This window comes from Oreochromis niloticus, linkage group LG7 (genome assembly GCF_001858045.2).
Source record: "Oreochromis niloticus isolate F11D_XX linkage group LG7, O_niloticus_UMD_NMBU, whole genome shotgun sequence".
Taxonomy (NCBI): Eukaryota; Metazoa; Chordata; class Actinopteri; order Cichliformes; family Cichlidae; genus Oreochromis; species Oreochromis niloticus.
Window position 1 is genome coordinate 42,448,666 of NC_031972.2, and position 27,349 is coordinate 42,476,014.

General features: G+C 39.0%; 1 protein-coding gene across 2 annotated transcripts in view; it reads left to right on the plus strand.

Moving 5' to 3' along the window:
- Positions 1–20,975, plus strand: part of LOC100692653 (copine-8) — a 73,692-nt gene extending 52,717 nt beyond the window's left edge. For both annotated transcript variants that reach the window (XM_005459931.4, XM_013264189.3), the window contains 7 exons: positions 66–112; positions 2,541–2,722; positions 8,461–8,588; positions 11,746–11,848; positions 12,964–13,021; positions 13,767–13,840; positions 15,064–20,975. In XM_005459931.4, coding sequence (XP_005459988.1) covers positions 66–112; positions 2,541–2,722; positions 8,461–8,588; positions 11,746–11,848; positions 12,964–13,021; positions 13,767–13,840; positions 15,064–15,276 — 805 coding nt within the window. In that variant the 3' untranslated portion in view covers positions 15,277–20,975. The remainder of the gene's footprint in view (positions 1–65; positions 113–2,540; positions 2,723–8,460; positions 8,589–11,745; positions 11,849–12,963; positions 13,022–13,766; positions 13,841–15,063) is intronic.
- The last annotated feature ends 6,374 nt before the right edge of the window (positions 20,976–27,349 follow it).

Below are 27,349 nucleotides of genomic sequence, written 5' to 3' on the forward strand. Positions count from 1 at the left end.
CTCGATTGATGGCTCTTTGTTTCTCCTCATGTGACTTATTTATTCTCTTCTTTTATTTCTTGTAGGACTCAGATTAATTTCACAGTGGCAATTGATTTCACAGCATCAAATGGTGAGTGTTTTTAAAGCTCTGCCCATATATTGTTGAAATCTCTTTAGTGTATCAACAGATAAAATGTTGCTGGCTAACGATCAGATCTTTATATGATTTGAACCTTTAAGGGACTGCTTATCCGCTCATTTGATGGTTCTTCACCCCTTAATTTAACTAAGAAGATAGAACATCTGAAAGCTGGATGATTATTAGAACGCTATCTGTTGCTCTAAATCTCTGAGCTCAGCTTGATTTTACTTGTTAGCCAAAACAGTGTAACAAAGTTTCTGCCTCTGTGGAGAACGAAAGCCATTACTCCCACATTTTGCCCAAATTTATTTTCAGTTTAGATTGTTGTCTTCATGTAGTGGCGGTTTATAAAACCCACAGGAAAACCACAATGCATTTATCAGAACAACTTAACGTCAGACAAACAAAATTAGCTCTTCTGCACAGATGACTTTGTCAGGGATGAGTAATGTTCTCATTTCAGCAAGAGATGATTTAGTGAGTCAATATATGTTATACAATTTTAGAGACTTCTTTCTGCCACAAGAGATATTAATGAGTTTCTTTGCTGCCATCAAAGCAGCTCCCACACTATAAAATAATAGTGGTGTGATGCATCTATTTATAATGTATGCATATTATCTTCATTAGTTTTTCTTTGATCCTATTTGTAAAACAGGTTGTTCCAGACTGTTACAGCTGTCTCATTTCTTTAATAATGTTGCGCAAACAAAGCCGTAGGCTACAAGTTTTCTCAAACCCAAAGCCAACGTTGAACTCATTTCAAATGAATATTATTATTGTGACCCAAATCTAATACATCATATTCGTCTGGGCCACGGAGCGCCCTTGGTTGTCTATTTATTATTATTATTATTGTTATTATCATTATCATTATTATTATTATCTGGCAGATGTTTCACGTATAGTCCAGTAAGTGGTGCAAGATTTATAGTATGAGTGACCTCCTCGCCACCACAGCTTCCAAATACTGTTGGTTATTTGGATTCATGCTCACATACACCATCCTGCTGTTGCAAATGTTAGATGGAGAACCACCTCAACGTGCATTAATCTGAAGCTGAAAGGGGCCTAGAAGAGGTCTTTTAGTACAGTCTTCACTCCAGTTTTTAGAGCAGGTTCAACAAAATTTATATTATTGGCTCACTGGGGCAAGGCTGTTATTTAGTCTTAAATTTGCATTTATCAGTATTCTCAGTTTTTCAAATTTCAGCAAGCCTCGTGTCACATACGCTGTCTTGGTAACGCATCCAAGCAGTTATTTGGACAATTCTTTCAAAGCCCGCAAGAAAATGAATAAGGGAGGACTGTAGTTGTGACAGTGGGAACATGACTGAAATAAAGATTAGCTTCAGGACTTTGGTAATGTCTACAAAAGGTTTTTATACAAAGGCCAGAAATGCCATGAAACAAAAAAGATCTGACAAAAACCTTCACCATGATAGTGAGCAGCATAACAAACTCTTGTGAACGTATGTTATGTGCATGCGTTAGTGCAGCAACACGATTGGCTCTCATGTTTCCTGTTTTGCCTGCTAATTGGGTCTTTAAGTGCAGGTGGGAAAGGCCACCGTCTTTATCCTTATCCTGAGTGCTGTTGCTTCTTTTATAATATCTGTGATCTGTTCTCAAGGCTGTTAAATTCTACCCAGTCCATAGAGCCTGAGGTTTTTCATTTTCGCCTTACAGTTTTGTAGCTGCTTACGATTAAATTCAATAATGTTTGCTTCAGGTTGAAAGAGCCAATAGCTTAAGAGTTAATTACTGAACTATTTAAAAATAGATCTATGTGGTAAATAAATGAATCTGAACTGCCTGCCAGGGTCCATAAGTTACGAGCTAATTTGAGAAAATGTAAATATTTTTGGTTTTGATTTTCACATTGTAACAAAAATCAAATAACATATGATTTTGGTCTTTGCTGTCATCATTATATTAACGTTTCTTTTATGTATCTTAAATAAATATGAGACAATTTAGGATAGGCTTTATTTAATACCAGTTTTGCCATTATTTGGTTTGATTATTTAATTGTCAGGAGTGGCTTTTGAAATTTATACACAAGAATATTGTCAGTTTTTGCTTATTTCATTAGTTTGTGCAAATTGGAATAAAGCGCTGAAGGATCGGCTCAATATCTTGTAAGTTTAAAATGACTACAGTACGTTTCATGTTGCCTATCTATCCTGTAATATTTGGGGAACTTGTATGACCCACTGAGGTGTGAGGCAGCCACTGAGATTGTTTCTTCCTCCAGTGCAGCTGTGCCTTGCAGAAATGTCTGTCTGCAATTTAACCCCTTTCACCCACTGTCCTCCTTTTTATTTCAATATGACTCACAGCCCAGGGGGGAGCAGGCATAATTACAGTGTGATGCTGATGTGTGTTTTATTTTGTTGAACCATTCGGGTCCCAGGCAACCCATCCCAGCCCACCTCACTCCATTACATGAGCCCTTACCAGCTAAATGACTATGCCATGGCACTGCGGGCTGTCGGCGAGATCATCCAGGACTACGACAGCGACAAGATGTTTCCCGCGCTGGGTTTTGGTGCCAAGCTTCCCCCAGATGGACGGGTCTCACATGAGTTTGCCCTGGTGAGGACATGGTTTTTTTTCTTCATATCCAGCCATCCATCTGTCCATATACATACACGAAAAAAAAGCTTTGCTCCATTTTTTTATGTATTATTTATAGGCACATACAGTCTAAACCTGGATTAAACATGCAAACTTTATGTTATTTCTTCCAAGTAAGATGTTGAAAAATGATGAAGGGTTGACTGACAGTATATTGTTTACTTATTTTAATGAATTTTCTATTTGAAATTTTGACCCAATTTTCTTTACAACATTTTTTCAGTTTGTGAGTATATGTTTATGCACAGCCCTCTTAATGTTCCACCACACTTCAGTCAGGTTGAGTTCTGGATGTTTTAGTTAACATTGTTCTTGATTGTTTTCTTTTTCAGCCATTCTGTTGTAGTTTCACTGTTATGCTTGCGATCATTGTTCTGTTGCATGATGAAATTTTAGCCAAGCTTTAGCTTTTAGGCAGATGGCCTCATATTTGACTCTAGAATACTTCGGTGTACAAGGGAGTTTATGGCTGACTCGGTGAGTGCAAGGTGGCAAGGTCCTGTGTCAGCAGAACAACTCCAGATGTTCACCTTTTCCACTGCTGTGCTTGGCAGATGATACGAGGTGTTTTTGCTGGTGTCCGGTATTTGGTTTTCGCCATATGTGGTGTTGTGCTTCATGGCCAGGCATTCACATTTTGGTTTCATCTGTGCATTAAAAGCAAATTAAATAAAATTCATACAGGTCATAAAACAAACCTGAGAAAATACGTTAACAAAGAAGGCTCTTCCAAACTTTAGGTGCTACAACCTCAGAAGTGTTGCTGACTTTGGATTAAAATAATAAGACGGAACAGTTAAAAAGATCAGATAAGTGTATAAATTTTTGTTAGCAGCCTAACAGCTGTGTTTTTGACCAGGCGGAGATCATCTAGACAGGATTTAGTTATGCAGTTGAAAAGTGACATGGCAAATTATTGGATTCCAAGTTCCATTTGAGTGATGTTTTAAGGTTTTAGTCTTAACACTGCAAAAACCTTTCTTTAGGCAGTAATGAAACTTTAAATAATAAAGTGAAGCAAGGATCTAAGCCTCTGTTACCAACTCTTTGAAGCTGTGCATAGACATGGCCTCGGTTTGAGCTAAAGTTAACATGTCTGCTTGTTCAAAATGGCATGTGTCATGCTAAATGTTAGCATCTGCTTTGGTCCTCACAGTGTAACATGCTAGTATGCTAACATTTCTTAATTAGCACTTAACACAAATATACTTTTACGTTTGCTATTTGGTAATATATCAAAGTACAGGATAAATTAAATTGCTGGGAAGCAACAGTGTCTTTTATGTTAGTGCCAGTTCATCTGTGAATTTTATGATAATCAGTTACTAAGGAACCGTCAAAGAGCCTGGTTTCATCCTCTGGAAATCATGTCATTTTTTGAGTCTACTGGATCTGACACTGGGCAAGAAGTGAGGCATACGCTGGAGATGTTTTCAGTCCTTCACAAAGCCACAATTCATCTGATAATTAAATCTTGTGTTATTTGAGACTCCAACCAAACAATGTTTTTGACCAAAGGAAATAAAGCCTTGCTTTGTGACGGGGCTTGTGAAATTCAGTGCAGATTTGATGAACATCATCAGACCTGGCAGAATAAAAGATTTGGCCTGTCCTCAAACTGCTGTTGAATACGTCTGCGAAAGCAAATCTTTTCATATCTTTGGTGCCAGCTGGAGTCTGTCAGTCACAATGAGACCGCAAGAAAACTAAAGCGACATCTAAAACATAACGTAATACTACATCCAAGTTAAAAAAGAAAACTTTTTGAAAATCCAACTAAAAACACTTTCAAACAGGCACTTTCTTACATACTTGGTGTTACAGCGAACAAATATATTGGTGGGTGGTCAATGCTGCTGTCCAAAAACGTGTACACAGCATCCAAACTGCCTGCGCACTCTGTGGAGATACAAGCCAAATGAGCCAAGTGAGGTTGTTTTTGGCAGTAAATAAGCCACTTTAGGTGTGATAACATGCCAAGTTTATTTATTTATTATTTGTATAAGGCCAGTGTTAGTCATACAAGAGTGACAAAGTATTTTAGCTGTAGTTTAATTTCTTTGTATCAATCGTTTTTCTGTTTAAAATGGGCAGATTGTAGGCTGCATTTTTATTTTATTTTTGACAAATGTTCATGCAAAAGAACAGGTGACTGAAGCTATATGCCACACTAAACCAAAGACAGTAAATCAGTTAATTTGCACTATGTCTAGTTAGCTTTCTAAGAACCATTTTTAGTTTTATACCATCATTATTATGAAATTTATTGACGTTATGACTTTGAACTGTAACTGTGGTGCAGTGACTAGCACTGTCAGTTCACAGCATAAAGATTTTGGTTGGTTATTGGTTCATGAATTACCTCATGAATCTCCTCCAGTTAGGTTCAGTGGTGATTCCTTATTGACTGTACATGTCTGGGTGTCTGCCTCTGTGTTAGTGCTGCGATGGACTGATGATCTGTCAGTGTCAGCTGGGAAAGGTTCAAGCCTGGAATTGATGGATGTAACATTTGGACTTTTTTCCCAGACCCTCTCATTTGTATTGTAGTCGCTGAAGGTGCAGTCGGTAATTTTTTTGAGATTTTTTTTTTTAAAGGATTCTGATAAATATACATAGATTTGTGTGTAGTTGTGTCTGGGAAATTGGTACGTTCTCATAAACCTATGATTAATTCATTAAAAATAGATTGGAGCAGGTTTGTACTTTGTGGAAGCTGCCATGTCCCTCCACCATGTCTAAATACAGTCGGCAGGAAGAACTTCTACTTTCTGACTAATTGTGTTTTATGTACGTGTCTATAGAATGACTCCATAAACAAAACAAGGCAGAGGAGAAGAGAGGCTGTAGGAGTCTGCGTGCTGACATTTCAATTTGTGCCTGCACCTTCAGACTAAAGATATAAAATATCATACCTGTGTTTTACTCTCAAGTAGGAGTCCCTCTCACTAAAGAAATTAAATTGCAAAAAATAAGACAATGCCACTGGTATCTTAACAATATATTATCCTCTTCCTCCTCACATCAAGCCTCATCTCCTGAACTGAAGTCAGCGTGCATGCGCATGCTTGTTTATTTCACAATATTGTCAGCAGATTAGACATTTGACCTGGACAGCTCAAAAGAGCTGTCTTAACAACAACAGCTGGTTGTAAGTTAACATTGCTCTCGCTAATTTTATAGTCAAGTGTCCTAAAAATCACACTTTCCCTCTGATAAAGAGTTTGATTACATTCTCACAGCATATGAGCATCTTACTGACAGAAAACTTCAACATGTTCTCAGCAACTCATTTCAGCATTGCTGTCATTGGACAGAGGTGAGCTTCTCAGACTCATTGATCTGTATCTGACTCCTTCCACAAAGTTGTACAGCCTTTTCCTGAGTAAATACACTTCTCACCCAGCATTGATAGATGAGGTATACATTGAGCTGACAACAAGGTAATGCATTCGAACTGGTGGGGGCATTCTACTGACATCTAGCAGTGAAGATTTTACACACTGTAGCTTTAAACTTAGGGTTGAAATCACAGATTGTGCATATTGAGTAGAAATAGTTGTGCTTTTGACTGTTCATCTCTCCTTATTCCACTCATCCATTTGTCTGTACCACTCTGCCAGTGTCAAGTGCTCTAGGGCTGTAGACATCCTGACCACTACTCAAGCCGCACATAATCTCTTCTTGGTCGACTCTCACCTCCAGATGTTCCTCCAGAGGCATTTACAGCCATTACAGCTGCTCAGCATCGGCTACTCCCTAAAGGCACATATGCATTAAGTTAACGATTGAGGATCTGACTGAGTCAGCTCTTAAAGAGGAAGGCTACAGCTGTGTAGCCACAGTGGGAGAAGGCCACCACTGAATCTGACGTTAATTATGCAAGCTCCATTTACAAAACAATGGAGTCTCATGTGCACTGTTCGTACTCATGGGTAGCCAAGCAGAGTTAGTGAGGATGGTTTCTTACTCAGATAATTGAAAGCCCAAAACATATGGGTAGTTTAAATAATGCATTGTTTCCTTTTTGCGACTTTCTTTTGGGCCTCCAAAAGCAGTCAACCAGGCACAGATTTAATATTTTAATATTACAGATGTGGGAGAGACAGAGGAAGAAGCCAGAGGATGGGCTTATGTCAGAGTCTTTCTAATACAAATGATCATCGTGTTTGATCTTTTTATAACCAACACTGCAGCGCCAACTTGCCTGAGGATACCATTTACCGAACTGATGCAAAAGAAGGATTAAAGTATTCCTTAAACTATGTAATTTATAAGTCTAGCTGAGATTCTGCATCCTTAAAAGATCTTTTACACTTGGTGTTAATATTGGAGTATTATCGATGTTTTGGCCCGGGGTGACCACTTTTCATGGCTCTCAATATGCTAACAGGAAATCCTGTCGTTTGACACTTTGCATCCAAACATGTTCGTTATGATAATTAATTATAACTCTGTCCCAGTCCAGGGAGATGAAATTTAATACAACTTTATATTTTGTTTCCCTGCAGCATGGTGATGTTTTTATTATTCCTTTTAGCTACAGTGTCTTCAAATATCAAAACACTTTGCAATATAATTTCATTAAGTTTAATGCCTGATGTTAGATACATGCTACAGAATTCTAATGGAGACACTGAGTGCCTTTGAATAAACACTGAGATCAAATCAATGAAGGTGACAGGATGTGTAAACTTTTAGCCTGTGGTGCTGTGAACATATCAACATGAAACTGAAATCAAACTCAGCAACACAACGCTGAATCAGGCAATGTCAATATAATCTGTAATTAATTTGGGGATTACTGTCAAGGGACATTTAACATTTGATGTTAACTGTAAACACAGGTTTACAACTCGCCTAGTAAATTGCATCTCTTTTTCTTTTTATCCTCCTACTCTTGATCCTTATTGCAGTTCTTTAAGATCCCTTCCTTCTTACTTTAATGTTTTTCTGAATGGCAGGTCTAAACATCAGGTGGATGGGGCTTACAGCCAGAGTTGTGTTGCTTTGATTAACATGTTAAGAAAATCCACTTTTTGACATCATCCAGAGCTAAGTGTAGAAAGAACTGTCTGAAAGTGAGAATTTAGAGAACCTGATGAGTTTTAATTGGTATCATTTTTGCTACATTTGGCATTTTTGTGCAATTTATTTATTCAGGTTTTCAGGGGGAAAAAATCTAATGGTTTAGAGGTCTCAAAAACTCAGACTCCTGTATCAAAAACAGTACACTTTGTGTTACAGGGATAACACAAAGTTGACATTGACATAGAGGCGGGACACACTGTTCAGGTTGCTGTCAGGCAAGAAAGCTAATACAGAGAGAGAGAAACCTGTTCATCCACAATTTAGAATCACAAATTAACCTCACGTGTCTGTCTTTGGACTGTGGGAGGATACGGGAGCATCTGGAGAGCACCCACAAAGAGAACATGCAAACCCTGCAGACAGTCCCCAGGCAGGTTCAAACCTAAATCTTCTTGCTGTGACACAGTAGCACTATCCACTGCACTGCCAACTGTCTTAAATATGTTAAGTAGAAATTTAAGGCTCTTTTTTGCTGTGACAAGATGACTTAAACTGCATATTTTATTTTTATTAGTGACTCTAAAGTCTTCCAAGGGTCTTTTGTGCAGATGAAATATCTGAATGTCTTATTGTTAACTCATTCACATCTTTGTGTTTTTGTGCAGAATGGTAATCCACAAAACCCATACTGCACTGGTATTGAGGGTGTGATGGAGGCCTATTACCAGAGTCTCAAGAGTGTACGTCTTTATGGACCCACCCACTTCTCCCCTGTCATTAACCACGTGGCCAGGTACGTCCATTATAAACACACCGAGGGATGTGAAACATGCGGTCTGACACATGTAAATGTCATTAAGCACCATGTCACCAAGAATTGCGCAGCTCAGCAGGAAAGATTCCTAAAAGATTAATCAGCCTTGGTGAAGTTACATCTTTAAGTGGAGGGAAAAGATGAGGATAAATGTGCTAACAGCACCATCACCTGAGAGGAATCATTACCTGCTGTGGTGGTTTGAACATGCAAAGTGATCATGACAGTGCTTTCAGCAGAAGTCTGCTTCTAGCCTGCACAGTGACTGATAGACTGGATTGAGGAACAAGAATAGGAGCTAATGAGATTTGAAGAAAAAAGAGAAAACAGCTGAGATGCACCGCTGAAGAAATGGCAGTGACTCAGTGTTTTCATAGTATACAAACAGTTGGCATTAAGCAGGATTCCCTTATTTAGCAGCAATACAGAAAGTATCAGCTATATGTAGTAATAACACCAAACCAAGCTGCTACATTATACAATCAAAAACCCAGATGATCAAATAAAAAACAATTGAAATCAACTTTGAAGTTCATTCTGCATCTCCATGTTGTCAAAAGTCTAGAACAGAGCTCATTCCATCATTCTGAAATAAACACAGGCATACACTACTACTGCTACTCAGCTGTCTCTGATTTGCATTAAAAAATCACATGGTACAAAGTTTAAACATATATAATGAGTGCTGTAAAAATTTTAGATTCTAATGCTTTTCTGGATATATCTTTTTGAAAAATGGTTCATTGACCCACTTTACGGCCATTTTTTTGCACGTTGAAATCTGCGTCAATGTTTGAACATGAATACCTCAAAAACTATCAAAGATAAAAGCCTGAATATGTGATTGGTCATTGTCCCCATCAAAATGAATCAGGATCTGAAATTTGGTAAAGATGAAGAAAAACATTCATGCTCTTACTCTAAAGTCATATAAAGCCAAATATTTGAGCATATAAAGTTTTAATTAGTATTCAGAATTATTGAAATTTACAGGAAAGCTTGAATTTAATTTATTTTTTTCAAATTTTAATCGCCTGATAAATCTTTTAATGTATTTAAATAACAGATTTTCTGCCAAATCTTTATCACATAGAGTAGTTTCCCTTCTTTTTTCAAAAAGCCATCGATTTAATCACTTACTGAATCCAAAGATTAGACTTAAAGTTCTTAAACTGTTATTTTGAACATAGTTTTAAAATAACATTTATAAGCTCAGTGCATGCAGGATTATGATTGCTGGCGCCACTGCTGTGGATAACAGTAAATGTCACACCTCCTACCGCTTCACAGATATACAATAGATAAATCCCTTTACGGCCATCCCAACAGCCATAAATAGAAAATTCCCTGTGCTCCAAGTTGACTTTTCACTGGATCAGCAAATATGCTCTTCTAAAGCTTTCAAATATTTAAAACAAGTAATACCTTTAGCAGATACTGAAAGAAGCTGTCAGCTGCACTTACTCAATTCACACAATAATAATCACCGATAGAAAGTTATGTGCTGTTTCCTAGTTCTGTGTCCTCCAACTCCCACCTGACATCCCCTGTTGCCAGATCTTGTCTCATGATCCTCAAGATTGACTGTAACAAGCACTTACCCCCCCTTTCATCATCAGCTTTCAAATCCCGTCTCTGTGAGCGTCGTCCGCCCACTCAGCCTGAGAATAGATGCATTGTTCACTGCTCACTTGTGTGGAGCATCTGACTGAAATCCAGGAAGATGGCGCTTAGAAACAGTGGCATCAAGTCACGGCAAATCACTAATTGCTTGACTGTTTTCACCTAAGAGTGTTCTTTAATATATGGTCTCAAAATGCCGTGGCACATCACTTCAAAAGTTCTGGTTCATGTAACAAAAACCTGTGTAAGCATTGGCTGGGATCTTGTTTCTATATTAACTTTTAATGCTGCCAGAAACATGTTACTTACTTACGCATACCATTAAGCATTAGTAAGGCATTAGTGTTTACTTCATCATTTATAAAGCATTACTCCTCCTTAGTATGCAATTAAATACAGATATAAATGTGTATTCTTTAATATATATTCTCATTGTTTGTGAGTATGTTAATAAAAGTTTAATAAATACTTTTAATTGAAACATAATATTTGGAAATGTTCTGGTTACATTGAGAATAGGTTTGAAATTGTACTTGAATGAAAAGACTGTGTTTCCAAAAACAACTAAACAGTTTTTGTGCGCTTTGTGTGTTAAATACCCCAAACCTCAAACTAATTAGTGTAGCCATGGCCTACAAATATGGCTATTTCACATTTTATGTAATTTTTTGGGCCTGGCAACTACACGCAGCTGTAATTGGTCCATTTGTCTTCCATAAAATAAGATTATAATTGTATTGATCTCTGAGGGGTGATAACCTAATATGAGATTTTATCTAATAAGGTGATTGCTGAGGGCAATGTGTGGGGCTTGAGACAGGGGGATTTTAAAGGGCTGCTCCAGCAAGTTAATATTATGCTCTCATAAAATTGGATCTTCCATAAACTTGCTCCCTCTGACACATAAACTGGTAAGTGCAGTACATATTAAAACTTTAATCAGCTTCAGATGAAAAAAAATGCTAATGAAATACCAACAAAATTAAAAATAAAGAAATAAAAATAAAGAAATAAAGTTTGTTAATGATGGAAGTGCACTTTTTCATCTTGCAGTTACAGTTGGGATGCCATGGTGAAATGCTATGTTATTAGCTTATGCTAGTTAGCTCGGTTCTGGATGAGGCAGTGTCCATCAACTGTATAGGTTTATTCTCCAAAACTGAAGCAGGACATAGCAAGCCATTTATGAGACTCCACGTTAGTGGCTACAATTAACAGAGGTGAGGCTGGGAAAGTATTAACATATGGTATTATATGGTATTAAAAAAATAAATGCAGTTACATGTAGTTGTTATAAAAGACTGACTGATTCAAACATCATGGTTTCATGGTGGAATTTGGTGACTTTAACAGAGGAGCTTTTGGAGACGGCCTCATGTGGAAATTATAGGAACTGCAGTTTGTGGCGCTTTGACTTCGACTTCGTTTTTCCACCCAGAAGTTGCTTTTTGGGGCAGTTTTTTGTCATTTTTTGATCGCCTGACCTCTGACACATCATCTCTTTGCGCACCAGGTATGCCTCAGCAGTGACAGACGGCTCACAGTACTTCATCCTGCTCATCATCTCTGATGGCGTGATCACAGACATGGCGCAGACCAAGGAGTCCATAGTAAATGTACAGTAGCACTTCACATTTAACCTCTGGTCTATGTATATTTTATATTTTAAAATGTTTTTTAACCGGTAAGCACACAGTGGGTTACTAAACGTGATCTACTGTAGCAGTCCGTGAAATGTGTACTTATAATCGTTCAGTTAATTTACTGTAAAACTCGCAAGGAACCCTGAAGGTGTGATTAAAACCCCAATAGAGGCCTAATAAACTAACAAACATCTAATATGAAAGCGAGAGAGTGAAAAGCAGTGCAGCTGCTATCTTTGCCTCTTCCCTCTCTCTTTGTCTCTCATCTTTACTAATGAGGGAAGTAATGGAAGAGAGGGTCAGTCTGGTCACCACCACGTCCCTTACACCCCCCCAACGCTGCTATGTTCAGCTCTAATAACTCTGCTTTCTAATTAGAGTGATCAGAGTTAATGTGTGTAACGATTTTGGGCGAGCTCATATATTTGGAGCCTCAGCTGCTTGGGCTTAATGCTTCGCACGGCCTCAACGCGCATCCGCTCTCCTGCTTCTTTTTCCACTTTGCCCCCCGTGTGATGTAATGTTATTGTAAAGTGAGATTTGAGAGTAATTATTTACTAGCCCGTGGAGGATCCATGCCCTTCATATCTCAAGCAATTTGGGCGTCCGTCTAATAACACGGGAAGTTATGAAACACTGAAAAAGCTCCATTCATCATTCCAACTGTACTTGCTGTCCCACTCAACTAAGATTTAATAAACAATATTACTATGCAGGCCGGGAGTTCAGCTGGAGCTCAGGGCAGAGGAAGATGTAAATGGGAGTCATTTTTAAGCTGTCAAGCTTCGAGAGATTTAGACAAGGTTGTAGATGCATGAAATTAGAAACCGTAGATCTCGCCAGGCGAGGGGCTTTATAAAACCAGCTGCAGAGTAAGGACGTAAGGCCCCGTCTGCCTTAACAATGGCATTTAATTTTTCTATAGAGCTTCCTTTCCTTGGACTGTAACAGTTAATGTATAGTTGGTAATTTGCAGGTTTATTTCACTGACAGCCTGCACGGTTTAAGATAGCAAATGGTGAAAATAATGAACGCTGCTTCTTCGCCGACTTTGATGTGGTTATTCTGTCACTTTCCACCCTTTACAGGCCTCGTCTCTGCCCATGTCAATTATAATAGTTGGGGTTGGACCAGCGGAATTCGATGGTAAGCAGGGTGAATGTGTGTCTGCGTGCAAATACGTGTGTGTTTAAAAGCATGCAGTAATCTTTTGCCCTCACCCCTCGTTCTGCTTCCTATCTTGTCTCCCACATGGTTTAGCCCTTCCTCGTGCAGCTTTTCTTTTCTTCACTCCTCCGCTTACCCTCCCCTTAATTCTCCCTCTCCTCCTTCACAGAAGCCGAGGTAAAGGGGATATGATAAATTCTCGCTTTTCAATCCAGCAGCACTCCTTTTTTTCCATTCTTCTTCCTCTTGATTTTAAATGCGCAAGGGCCGCATCACTCTGCTGTGTTTCCTCCCTGAGACATTTGTGTTTACAATTCACAGAGCAGTCCTCTGTTAAAAAAACAGAAAAACAAGCTCACTCATGGGGAGCAATGAGCCTGCAACGTCAACGGGATTAGCACGCATATGAAGTCAGAGTGCGCGTTCGCTTTATGTCCCTGTGGTGCTCATTGCTGGCTGTGCTTACATGTATTCGGGCACGTTCCTCTTATGTGCGCAGCTACGTGTAACTCACGGCCCCGTGGCTTCACGCTCAGCTGTGCAAATTCTGTGTAGTCCTTCTCATTTGAGGCTATCAACACTCTAAGTAAGTGTAAGCCTGTGGCATGCTAATGACTTTGGCAGATTGAAACACAAAAACCGTGTGTCATGTTTGCTCACCGCAACGTTGACGTGGCTGTTCAAGCCTCCTGACGGGGTGTTACTGATGCGCTTCCCTCCTCAGAAATGATTGAGCTGGATGGGGACGAAGAGAGGATCTCATCCCAAGGACGATACGCGGAGAGGGACATTGTTCAGGTACAGAATACTCCCGAAGACACGGCTGACTGGCTGGGAGGCTGTTCACTCAGCAGAAGGTGTTGAGAGAAATGTGGGATTTATGATTAATGGGAAAGGGTCATTGTGCTTGACCCTCTACTCTGCTCTTGTTCTGAGTCTGCTGGTTTTTCTGTCTTCTCTCCGCTGTCTCGATCCTTATTTTTTCCTCTACGTGCAATATTCTTCTCTCTGTTTTCCTGTTTTTTGCTTTCTTTTTCATTATTTTGCATAACCGTTTTCTGTTTTTTGTCCACATCTCATTTCCTGTATTCACCTTTCCTTGCTTCCTCTCCTCTCCTCTTCACTCATTTCCACTCCACACCCTCATTTCCTGTATTCCTTCTTGTTACCTCTTCCTTGCCTTACCTTATTTTTACTCTTTTCTTGTTTCCTCCCAGTCTCCTTCTTTCCTTGTTTTCTTTTTCTTACTCCCCTCTTATACCTGGCTTCTTCTTTTCTTGTTTCTGCTACTCCTCTCCCATTTCCTATCCTTCCTTGTTGAGCCTTGTTGCTCTCCTCATTTTCATTCACTGTACATTTCTTGTTCTACATATTTCCGTTTTTCTTGATGCTTGTATGTTTTGCTCACTTCTCCATGTGCTTGTTTACTGTTCTTGCTTCCTCTAATTTCTACCAAGTGTTTATCATCTCCCTTTTCTTGTTTCCTCTTATTCCCCATACTTAATTCCCTTTTCACTTCCTCTCCATCTCCTTGTTTCTTGTCTTATTTTCTCGTTTCCTCTTCCCTACACTCCCCTTATTCCTGACTTTCCCTTTCCTTATTTCCTCTGCTCCACTCACCTTTTGTTTCCTTTTTCTTAACTAATGTCTTATATTTTCTTAATCTACATGTTTTCTGTCCTGTCCTTTCCTTATTTTGTCACCTTTTTCTTTTTCATCTTTACTTTGTTTACTTTACTTTGTTTTATGCCATCTCTTTTCCCTTTTTCTTCTTCCCTATTCTCCTCCTTTAATTTGTTTTACCATCATCTCATTTTCTTGTTTCCTCCTTTCTCTTCATTTTGTCTTCATTTGTCTTATCTCTGCTTTTCATCTTTGTCATTTTCTTTACTATTCTCAATGTCCATGTTTCCTATTCTGTACTCCCCGCCTCTTATTTCTCTTTACATTACTTATGTCTGACTTCCTTATTTCCTGTTCTCTCCTTTCCATGTGTCCTTTCCTCTCCCTTCCCCTCTCAGTTTGTTCCTTTCAGAGACTACATTGACCGACGAGGAAATCACATCCTCAGCATGGCCCGTCTGGCTAAAGAAGTGCTGGCTGAAATTCCCGACCAGTTCCTGTCCTACATGAGAACCCGGGGGATCAAACCTGGTCCCTTGCCACCTCCTTACACTCCCTGTCCACCACCAGCTATCAACCCCCTTCTCACGAGAAGGGTAAGCCGAATTTAATGGCTTCCACCCCAGTATTGGCCAGACGGGTCTACTGTCCTCTCTTTAGGCTTCACTCTTCACTGGAAGCTCCTAAGCACATGGCAAACTTTGCCCGCATCTCGCATGTTGCACTTTTGGGAATATTTGGCCGTGAAGGGTGATGAAGACAGCCCTGAATGCTCCTTCTGTTTAGAAGAGTGGACAAAACGGTGGGGATTTTGAAGGGCAGTGGTGGTGGTCTGAAATCAACGTGCTGCACCAGGAAGAGTAAACAGGAAAGAAACTCGACAGACTGAATCCAAGCTGTTCCCATTTCCACTTCCTCTGTCTAAATCATGTCACTTGATATATAAATGTTTACAAAACTGAGGAATGGAGTGGATTTTTTTTTCAGGAGGAAATTTATACAAATAAATGTGAATACGTTTCAGAGTCCTATTTTTCAGCTACAGAAACAGGAGGTTCTGACTTTGTACAAAAATGTTTAGGCCCCAGTGCCATATATATATGTATGGCACTTGGGCCATATATATCTTTTTTTTTTTTTTTTAATAGAAATAGAGCATGTGCTAGTTTATGGAAAAAAAAGCATGCACTGTTGTCCTGCACTCAGGGCTTTGTCCCTACCACACAACGCCCCACCACCGCTGCCATGTTCCATCATGAACAAACCCACCGGAAATCTTCCCACGCTCCTATCGTCTGCTCCATCCACCTGCCTTGACTCGAAAGGAAGCTGTGCTCCTTGGGAGTCTGGTCAAATCAAATGCAACAGGGACTTGAACCAGCCTTACTTTTTTGTCAGAAAACATTACTGGCACAATGGGTTATGGAAACGTGGATTTCTCCAAGCCCAGAAGTCAAAAACACACATTTCACTACCGAACCTGACTGTGTTGTTACGTTTGAGAGTCTTGTTATTTTCATGAAACAACACTGTACTTCAGAAGCATTTCTGGTTTTGGTTTTTGGTTTACATTTCTCTACCTCTCACATTGTTCAGTATTGCCAAAAAATATTGTTTAAAAAAAACAAAACAAGTGTTGGTAGTGATATTTGGCAAGTCTGTGGTCCGTCGCACAGTTTTACCTTTCTCACCACGTATTCATAATGTTTGCCAAACTGTACGTTGAGAATTATAGCATTTAGGTTGCTATCAGATTAGATGGCTCACACCTTTGTGGTAGCAACACACAGAAAAGAGGTAAAAGTGCAGATTGCTTTTCTTTTAACAACCATCTGCATGGCTCAAAGTAATGACTGTAACACCAGTGTTTGGGTCCATGTTTGTCCATCAGTATTGTAACTAAAAGTCCTAAAGTTTTTGTACCATATATCTCCTTAAATTCAGACTCCATAGAAAACCCATGTTTCATCATCAAATACTCGCATCCTGAAGGCTTTAAAGGTGACAGCAGCTGCTCTTTGCTTAGATTCACAGCAGTGGTTTCAATTAACACTCTCTCTTTTTCAACATGGCTGCTAATAAGTTTCTTTGTTATACTCGTTGTTAGCAACAACAGTCGGCATGGCATCTAATAAATGCTTAAAATTAGAAGGAATTTAATCTGCTTCTTTGGTTTGCTGGACTCCATATTAGCTGTAGCCACCTTAGCCGCATAGAAAGACATTGACACTACAAGAAAGTGACCCCCTTACCCTGTTTATACATTATGGACCCCTCTGTGCTGTGAAATAGTGTCTTTGATACATCACACTAAAATAGATTCCACCTCTCATCAGTCTTAGGTTATCTTTATCAGAAAAAAAATAAGGATATAGAATTTGTCTCTATTGGTAAATAAATGCCCAAAAACTAATTGTGCTGTTATATATTGCAATAATAATAATAACAATAATGATAATAATAATGTCTGATTTACTTAAAAACTCCAACTATACCATTGGCTTAGATACAGCAAGTATTCTCTCAATAGTAACTGCACTTGTTTGCATTGTTTGATTCTGACAGACTTTTAAAAATTTTCTACCTAATCGTAGGTCCATCCATCCATCTATTCTCTTCCACATTCTCTTCGACAGACAAGTAGGTAACTGTTGCAATCTGTTGCAACTGCTGTGAATCCAAGCTAACCACAGCCGCTCTCCTTTCTAAAGAAGTAAGCTACAGAACTGCTAAAGCCTATATGTATCGAGCTTAGTTTTCAGGTTATTGCACTGTCACTTTCAGATAAGTTTCGGCCTTCCCGTTAATGGGTATAAGAAAGCAAAGCACAAACCATGTCCTATTAGACAAGCATCAACCACCTTGTCCGGAGGTCCCTTTTAATCCATGTAAATGTCCAAAGAAAAGCATTTTTTTTCTTTATACTTTTGAGATGTGTAGTGTAGAGTTTATGTGTGTGGTAGGGCCATATTTAGTCAAGGAATAAATATAAAAGAAGGTTTACAACACTTTTTTCTAAACTCACACCTCAAAATAACGATATACTTCTTGGCTGGTGATGCTTAATGAATATGTCTGTTATATAATATGTTATGAACTGCTTGTAAATTCAGTTTCTTAGACGTTTATACACTGTACAAAATTTCTGCCTTTTTTGTGTATTGGTCAGTATAATGTATGTGTAATGCTGCTTCTTTCTGCTCATTTAAGTATGACATTTTATACCGAGGCCTGTAATCATATTTAAATCATGACTAACAGGCCTTATCAATGTTTATACGTAGGTTATTCATATTTAAATTATGAACGACAGGCCTGTATTTTTTATAAGCAAACTGTTAGATAGTGATGCGTGTTTAATGTGTGCAAGACATTTAAAAGCTAATGATCAAATCCACTCTGTAGCAACGTTTTTCTGCCAAATCTGAAATACTGTTAAGTGTAGCATCTCATCCCAGCTTATTCAGTTTGACTGAATAGGGTCCCTCCACGTGGAGGGGAGAGGTGACGGGATGGCGGGGACCCCGTACAACAGTCGGGATGTTGAATTGCAAAATGTAGCACTAGTTTCAAGACTGGAGCAACGTCAGCCTGAACCAGATCAGACCAGATCAGGCAGGAACAGTCTTTTTATAAGTACATGTAAATATACAGTATAATCTGTATATATCGTACGTACGTTTTCTGGAGAGTCGACTTGCAGCAAACTGCCGGCACTCTGTGACTCTCTTCCTGAAACACAAGGCATGGCCTTTTTATTTATTTATCAAGACAAGATGTGAGCTTCATCTCACGCTCACTCTCTCGTATATACTGTACATCCAGTACATGTATTTGTGTATGAAACATGCATGACACTTACATAACAGTGAGGGTTGTATAAAGATTAAGGGTTTCCTTCTCTTCCTTCTTCTTGTTTCTGTTTTGAAATGCAGCTTGTGTTTTGTTTTATTTTTCAAGAATTTGCGGGCAACTGTTAAAAAAAATCTAAATCTGAATCTAATTAAAAACCTGCACATGATAGAGAATAATTTTATTTTCTTTTAGTATCAGTGCAGAAATCCTCAAAAATGCCCATCTGGCAGAGCTAGAGATCATTTAAAAATGGCTCAGGTTCCTACTAAAAGTGTTAGCATGGGAAGCATGGTTGACATTTTCACTAATTAAACAAATGGGAGAAAAATGACCAAATGCCTCATCTCTTGCCTGCTAATTCAGCATATTCATATGTAGATATCTGTTTATAGATATTACCATTTGCTATGCTCTGACCCTTGTACTCTGTGCGCCCATTGAGCTTTCTGGTCTCGTACAGCACAATATACAATGATAACTATGGGAGGTGTAGTGCTTTTTTTTGTCCCAAACAATCAGCCTCTGATTTTAGTGAAAAGTAAATGTAACTTGACCTGTCTTTCATTACACAATTTTATAAAAGGGCCATAAATATATAAAGAGAATTGAAACTGTTATCTTGCTGTAACATTGCCTTGCTTGGTGGCTTGGATTATATAGTTTGTATAGTTTTAGTTAGAGGGGAACCTGTTTTATTAAGTCCATATTTTAATCTTGGACTCTATTAAAGTAGGATTTTTCTTTGCGTGAAAGCAGCTTCGAAGTCACAGCTAAAAACCTTGTTTATCCTCCGTCAGAAAGAAACTTTTTTTCTTTTTTTTTAGCACACTTAACTATGCCTTTAACACATTTTTCTACGAACTGGCTGCACCTCACAAAAACAAGTTTTGAACAACAGTCGGGCAGATCTTCTCAAAGCCACAGCTGCATAGCTGATTATGTTATGGATAAGAGCCGAGCTCTTAGCTCATACGGGTTATTTGCACATTTACGTATTATTTCAACCTTTGTAAAAGTATAATAGGTACCCTTTAAAATGAACTCTTAGCCAATGGGTGTGACAGGATGTATTGCAATCTGAAATAGCAGTAGCTCCAGATTAGAGTGCTGCTCTCACCCTTGCTTCAATATGGGAAGAAACTCTAAACCTGCCAACTATAGAGTGTGGTTAGTTGATTTTTCTTTTTTTTGTTTTTACTGACAAAAATGTTTTATGCATCGTAAGGAGGTGAGCATTCAACAGTGTCTTAAATTCAAGAATTCCATTAACCCTGATAAGTCCTCGAGACTAAAATATCACATTCTACAACTAAATGACTTTAACACTATCCCGTGTGAGATTACGTAGATCGTTTCTTTGGGATACATATGTTTGCCCTCAAGAAGACTTTAGAAATCACTGATCCTGTGAGGCTGTGTCAGTGAAGGAGTAACAATCAAAAGCATTTATTGTGTAGGACAGAAAAAAAAAATCACTACTGGTAAACAAACCAGCTTTAATGAAGGCTTACACCTCGCTGCCTCCCACTGCTCATCGTCGCATCCATGTCACTCTGCTAAAGCAGTAGCATGTCAGCATGCCAGGCCATGTGAACGCCCATGTGATCTGCACAAATAACATGAACTCTGTTTGCTGTAAATTATCTTGATAAAGTGGTTTAACTGAATGCTTGTGATGAATATCCTGTTTTATCCTGATGTTTTTTATAGCATGGATTAAAACTGCATGTGTGCAACCTTTTTTTTTTTTCTATCAGACATGCACCTGTGAGGTTAAAGGAAAAATTGTACTGTGACATCTTTGTGTGTTACTTCAGAATATTTAAGAGAACATTTTTGCCTTAAAAATCTCAATTGATTAGTCTTGGAAATGTCCAATGCCTTCAGATGTTTCCTTTGAAGACCAGTTCTTCTTCTCTGATTGCTTTTCTCTTCTTCTCGTTTTTTTTAGTTTTATCTTTCGGTACATTGACGCACGGCCACTTCTCTGTCAGACTCATCTCGGCATTGTTCACTCAGACTCAGTGGTTGAAGTGATGTGAATAACAGGGTGTATGATCCAAACAGAAAAAACAAAACAAGACGAAAAACAAAAAGCTGGACTGTCTTGCTCAGAGGACAGAATCATTGGGATAGTGCTGTGTGGCATCATGCAGCCATGTTTATTTACTGTGAGATAATACTGAAACTGTTCATCTGCCCCGTTTTATTTCATCAGCCCTCAGAAGGCTGATTCACAACTTTGCATGATGCTTGTAGTGGCACACAAGGCCAATCTAATATGATTTCTCCATTGATATATAATTATTTTAAACCAGTTCTCGAGCTTAGTGATGTTACAAGACAGCACAGGTTTTACTGTTCTAACAGGAAACATAGAGGCCACAAACAACTTACTGATTAAAATGACTGTTTCTGTAACAACTGACGTCTTTAAATAAATATCTAATCTTGTTTTCTGTTTATTTGTTGTTTGTGTGCTAAGAACCCATCTTCTCATGTACAGAGCTTTGAATAGTCAGACCCCATTACATGTTTTAGAGTCTATGGGAGCCTCTCCTGTGGAACCACTTCCCAGTTTGGGAAACTGATAACCCATGTTAAAACTTTCCTTTTTGATTTTTTATCGTTAATAATTAGTACAGGATCAGGTGACCCTGAACCGTTGCTTACTTATGCTGCTATAGGCTCAGGTTCAGGGAGAAGTGTCCTCTGGGAGTTCTTTACCACTTTCACAAAGTGCTGCTAATAGAAGATCATCTCTGAGATTTTCTCTTTAATGTAAGATCTTTACCTTGCAATATAAATTGACTCAATCAAACAGTTGTGAAGTGGTGCTATATGCATGAAAAAAAATAAAATTGGATTGAAAATCCAATTTAGAATTCCTCAAAAGTTCTCAGGAAGCCAGCGTTGATCAACTTAAAGACCAATAAGGTTAATTTGCATAGAATTAGCATCTTTCTCCAACTGGTTCATTTTTCCAATGTATTGAATACTAGCGTTCATATTAATGTTGATTGAGCCTGGGATGCCTACATAACTAAGTTTTCACAAACTGTTTCACAAACTTCCACATTTCCTAAACATGCTAAATCCTGTACCTAAAAAGTAAGCCCAACACCACTTACACTGCTGTAAAACACAAAACCGAAGCTACTAAACTCACTCTGTTATTGGACACCTGTCCTTGTTAGTGTTGCCAATAAAATCAAACAGAGCCAGCACGCTGGAATAGATTCACACTATTACACCTTTAAAGTGTTCATCTTAAAATCGAATGCGTTATAGCAGGATAACAGGCTGAAATGCTTGCAAGGAGTCCAAAAAAATGTGGCTCAGAAATGCTACGCTTTGCCTGAATATTGAGAACAAATGAGTGTAGCCTTTGCATCCTTGTTACAGTAAAAACTATAACGGACCAGCCAGCTGTGGGAAAGATAAGGGTGGTATTATTTTGTAATATAAGATCATATTAAACCCTATGCATTAGGATACAAACAATGTGCAACAAATACAGTAGTTGATTACTTTCTATGTACCCTATGTGTGGTATTACCCAAATCCTTACTAAAACTTGTAATTTAAATGAGCCCTGGACTTCATTATTGAGATTTTTCAAGTTAAAATGGAAAATGTTTGGTTAAGCACAGAAAATGGTTGACATAGTCAAATAATTATGTTAATAAACCTGAAGTTAAGTTCATGAAATGTCCTTTTAAAGCATTCACTTAAACAGCTGATGTCACCTCACACAAGAATAATACCAAACTGAGGGTTGTAATAAGCTGCTTGCACAAATGGGCAGCAGGATGTTTTAAATAATCTCAACTAGTTAGTATGTAAAATATTTGAATAGCAGACATACGGCAGAGTGTAGTCAGGGTATGCTAAGGCGCATCGTGTGCAGAAGTCGCCAATGTCCTTCAACTTTCGTCAATCGCTACTGACTTCCAAACTTCATGAGGTCTTCAGATTAACTCAAGAACAGTGTGCAGAGAGCTTCTGCATAATGAGCACAATGCAAAATGTCAGATGCAGTGTTATAAAGCATGCTGCCACTGGACTCTGGAGTAGTGGAGATATGTTCTCTGGAGTGACGAATCACACTTCTTCATCTGACAATCCAATGGATGAAACTGGTTTTAGTGGTTTCCAGGAGAACGGTACTTGTCTGACTGCATGGTGTCAAGTGTAAAGTGTTTGGTGGAGTGAGAGTTATGGGGGTGTGGGGGTGTCTTTCAGGAGTTTAGCTTGGCCTCTTTGTTCCAGTGGAAGAAACTTTTAATGCTACATTTTGGACACCTTCATTCTCCCAACTTTGTGGGAACAGTTTGGGGATGGCTCCTTCCTGTTCTAACACAACGGCACACTAGTGCACAAATCAAGCAAGTTTGGTGTGGAAGAACTGGACTGGCCTGCAGTCCAAACTGCAACCCAATAGAAATTAGTCTGGAGACTTTGAGCCAGGCCTTCTCATCCAACAGTGTCTGAACTCAGAAATGTACTTCTGGAAAAATGAGGAAAAATCAGTGTATTTATGGGAAAAAAAATTCCCATAAATACACTCCTAAACCTTGTGGAAAGCCTTCCCAGAGTTACAACTGTTATAGCAAAGGTTGGGCCAACATATTAAACCCTATGGATTAAGAATGTGATGCCTCTCAATTTCATATGTGTGTGAAGGCAGACTAGGAAGTACTTTTGGCAATATAGTGTATATAATGATCTCTAGGTGAGGGACAAAGAAGAGAAATTGATTTCAGTTTTAAAGTAATACCAGATAATCTGAGCAAACCAATAAGACGTGACTATATTTGGACTCCCATAAATTTTCCCGTTCACACTGGATCTCAAGGATTTTGAAAGGGATTAATGATGTTTTCTCATGGCAGCAGTCAGACGCTCCTGCTATCAAATACTAAGGAATTTTTCTTCTCTTGTTGGCCCATATGGAATTTACAGCATAACGATTCATCAATGCCCTCTTATTTTTGTGACAATGACCTTTGTTTTCGCTATTCCATTTTATGGATTCTCTAATTTATTATTTAGTAAAACATGGAACGTCAAGGGACCAAAGAAATGACATGGCTTTTTTTTAAATAGCTGAAATACCAAAACATTATGGAACTTTCTGCTCATAATGAAAGAATTCAGACCTCTAAATTAATGTTCCACAATGTGCACAATGTGCAGTGCAGTGAATATTGTTTTATGTTGTGTGCTACAGTACTTAATCGGTGGTTTGCTGAATTGGTCATCCAGCAAGAAATGCAGAGGCAGTGTTTTGTGTGAGAGTGCAGTAGGCTCCTGTCTTAAATATACAGTGCAGTGTTTCTCTTATAAGTCTGAGGCTTTCTGCTTTATTATCTAGTCCAGTTTTTCCATGCTCTCACTCAAATGCCTCATGACAGATCCACTGAAAATGTCCAGTGGTTACAGACCGCCAGCCTTGATGGATAGGAATTGTTTTCCTGCTGCTTTTCAGAGCAGCAACAAAACAATCGCTTGATGCTGCTTGGAAGTGATCTGCCATGCTCAGAGCGGGGGCTGCTTTGTAACAAGTGTCATTGTGCTAATTACAGCTAGTAGACTTTTCTCTCCTCCTTGTTTCTGTTCTTTCCAAGATTTTAATGAGTCGCCGCCGCTATCTGTTCTCTGTGTTTATCTGCATATTACTTTTAACTTCATGATGAGATATTATATTATTATGGTCGCCTCCCACTTGAGGCTATAATCAGAAACTTTAATTGGTGTTTTCAGATGCTCTCACACAAAATCATGGTAGGCTAATATCTAACCATCCATTTCTTAACTTAACTTAACTAACTCCAAGGTTAATAATGTAAAATAGACGAAACAAAGGAAATGAAATGCAGTGGCTGGAATTCTGTAGGAATGTTAGAATCACAGTACATTTGATATGACTTGATATTAGTCATGTTTGCACATATCACCTTTAATATCATTAGAATTGTGTGTAAATGATAAAAAAAAAAAAAAAGTAAGCTAATGCCTTATAATACACAATATTAAGGATTAGTAAGGTATTAGTTATTAATTAAATCATTGTTTATAAAGCATTACTCCTCCTTCATATGTCATTTATAAACATGGATTAACGGACAATGGATTAACTGTTTTGTAAAGTCTTATATAAGATAAGATAAGATAAGATGGCCTTTATTAGTCCCACAGGTGGGAAATTTGTTTTGTTACAGCAAAAGTGCAAAGTTATGTAGCAGAAATTAGAAAACACTGGAATGCAATAAAATACAATAAAATAAAATAAAATACTATATACAATAGAATAAAATAGAATAGAATAATATATACAATAGAATAAAATAGAAATACAAATACTATATACAACTGAGTAGGAAAATACAAAAACACAACTTCGTCAGAAGAAGAATTGCACATATAGCAGTCTTATTGCACATGTGTGGGTTTGTGTGTTTGATCAGCTGCAAAAGTCTTTATTGTAGAGTCTGACAGCAGTGGGGAGGAAAGACCTGCGAAATCTCTCCGTCCCACACCGTGGGTGCCGCAGTCTCCCACTGAAGGAGCTGCTCAGTGCTGTCACAGTCTGATGCATGGGGTGGGAGATGTTGTCCAACAGGGATGACAGCTTAGCCGCCATTCTCCTGTCACTCACCACCTCCACTGGGTCCAGAGGGCATCCTAGAACAGAGCTGGCCCTTCGGATCAGCCTGTTCAGTCTCTTCCTGTCCCCAGCAGAGATGCTGCCCCCCCAGCAGACCACACCATAAAAGATGGCTGAGGCCACCACAGAGTCATAGAAGGTCTTCAGGAGTGGGCCCTCCACTCCAAACGACCTGAGTCTCCGCAGCAGGTACAGCCTGCTCTGCCCTTTCCTGTAGAGGGCGTCTGAGTTATGAGTCCAGTCCAGTTTGTTGTTCAGATGAACACCAAGGTACCTGTAGCTGTCCACAGCCTCGATGTCCATACCTTGGATGTTCAGTGGTTGCAGTGGAGGATGCTTGTGCCTGCGGAAGTCTACCACCAGCTCCTTGGTTTTACTGGCATTGATCTGGAGGTAGTTCAGCTGGCACCAGTCCACAAAGTCTTGAGTCAGTCCTCTGTACTCCTTGTCGTCCCCATCAGTGATGAGGCCGACTATTGCAGAGTCATCAGAGAACTTCTGCAGGAAGCACTGGGTGGAGTTGTGGGAGAAGTCTGCAGTGTAGATGGTGAAGAGGAACGGAGCCAGAACCGTTCCCTGTGGGGCCCCCATACTGCAGACGACCCTGTCCGACACACAGCCCTGAGTCCTCACATACTGTGGTCGGTCGGTGAGGTAGTCCAAAATCCAGGTAGTGAGGTGATGGTCCACTCCAGAGTTCTCCAGCTTGTCCTTCAGAACCGTGGGAAGAATAGTGTTAAAGGCACTGGAGAAATCAAAGAACGTGATTCTCACAGTGCTCCCAGCGGTTTCCAGGTGAGCGAGGGAACGATGTAGGAGGTGAATGACGGCATCATCCGCTCCAATGCCAGGCTGGTAGGCAAACTGAAGTGGGTCCAGTGATGAGCTCACAAGGCGCCGAAGCTGAGCCAGGACCAGCCGCTCCAGGGTCTTCATCAGGTGGGATGTCAGAGCCACCGGCCTGTAGCTGTTGAGGTCCTTGGGGCGTGAAGTCTTTGGCACTGGAACAACACAGGAGGTTTTCCAGAGCTGTGGGACTCTTCCCAGCCTCAGGCTCAGGTTGAAGAGGTATTTAGGTGAAGTTATTTAGGAACTGTTAATGATTTTTGGTGTCTTTTAGAAAGTCTAAATAAATAGAGGATAATAGAGGATAATAGAGGTTTTATAACTATTTCTTTCATTTGCAATTTGTGGTTAAATCGGGCAGTTACTAGTTGTTAGTTCAGTGTTTTGTGTCACCTCATCTATACCTTATAAAGCAGTTATTAATGAAACTGGAAGGTCAGCAGAACCTTAAATAAGTCTCAGCTATCTTCACAACAGGAAAAAGAAAAAGCACAAAGTGTTACATAACATACCGATATTTATTGTATGACCCAAACATAGTTCACTTCATGTTTGCAGACTCTGTAAGTGCCAGAGTCTGAGAGATCAACACAGTGAGCAGCTGGAGCCGTAAACTATTTGGTATGATGGGGTTGATTTAACTCAGTAAATTGAATAGTCAGTGTTTGGTATGATCACCTTTTATTTTTCAGCACAGCCTGAATTGTCTTAGGCAAGCTTTCTCGTCATTTGTCTAAGTAGTCTTCAGGAATAGTCCCCCTGGCTTTTTGAGGGACATTCCAATTTTTTCCATTTTCCATTTTTCCAATTCTCTGCTGTTGTCAGTCCAGTTGGTGTTGCTGTAGACTAAATTCTGACAGTACGTTTATAACAAGATTCCCAATAACACTGGCTGAAATGCAGCCCCAAACCACAACAGAGCCTCCACCATGTTTTACAGATGGCTGCAGACATTTATTGTTGTATCCGTCTCCTGGTCACCTCCATTCATAACTATTTTAATGCCACTTACTGCATTTAAAAAGACATCCCTTTACATTTGTATTTGGTTGCAAAGTAAAAGAAGAAATGTAGTTTTTTTTTAAGCTTTTACAAAGACTGGAATCCAGCATTATTCTAATCATTCACTAATTCATCTTCACCCACTGAAGATTATTCTTTATCGAGGGCCTAAAAGATATGTAAATGGAACAAATTTCACCAAATTTATCAAGGCTAAAATTGGTTAAATTTGGCTTTAAAAAAAGCAAAGTTCATTAGATGCCTACATACAGTATGTCCAAACTGAACCTATGGGTAGACAAGAAAGTGGC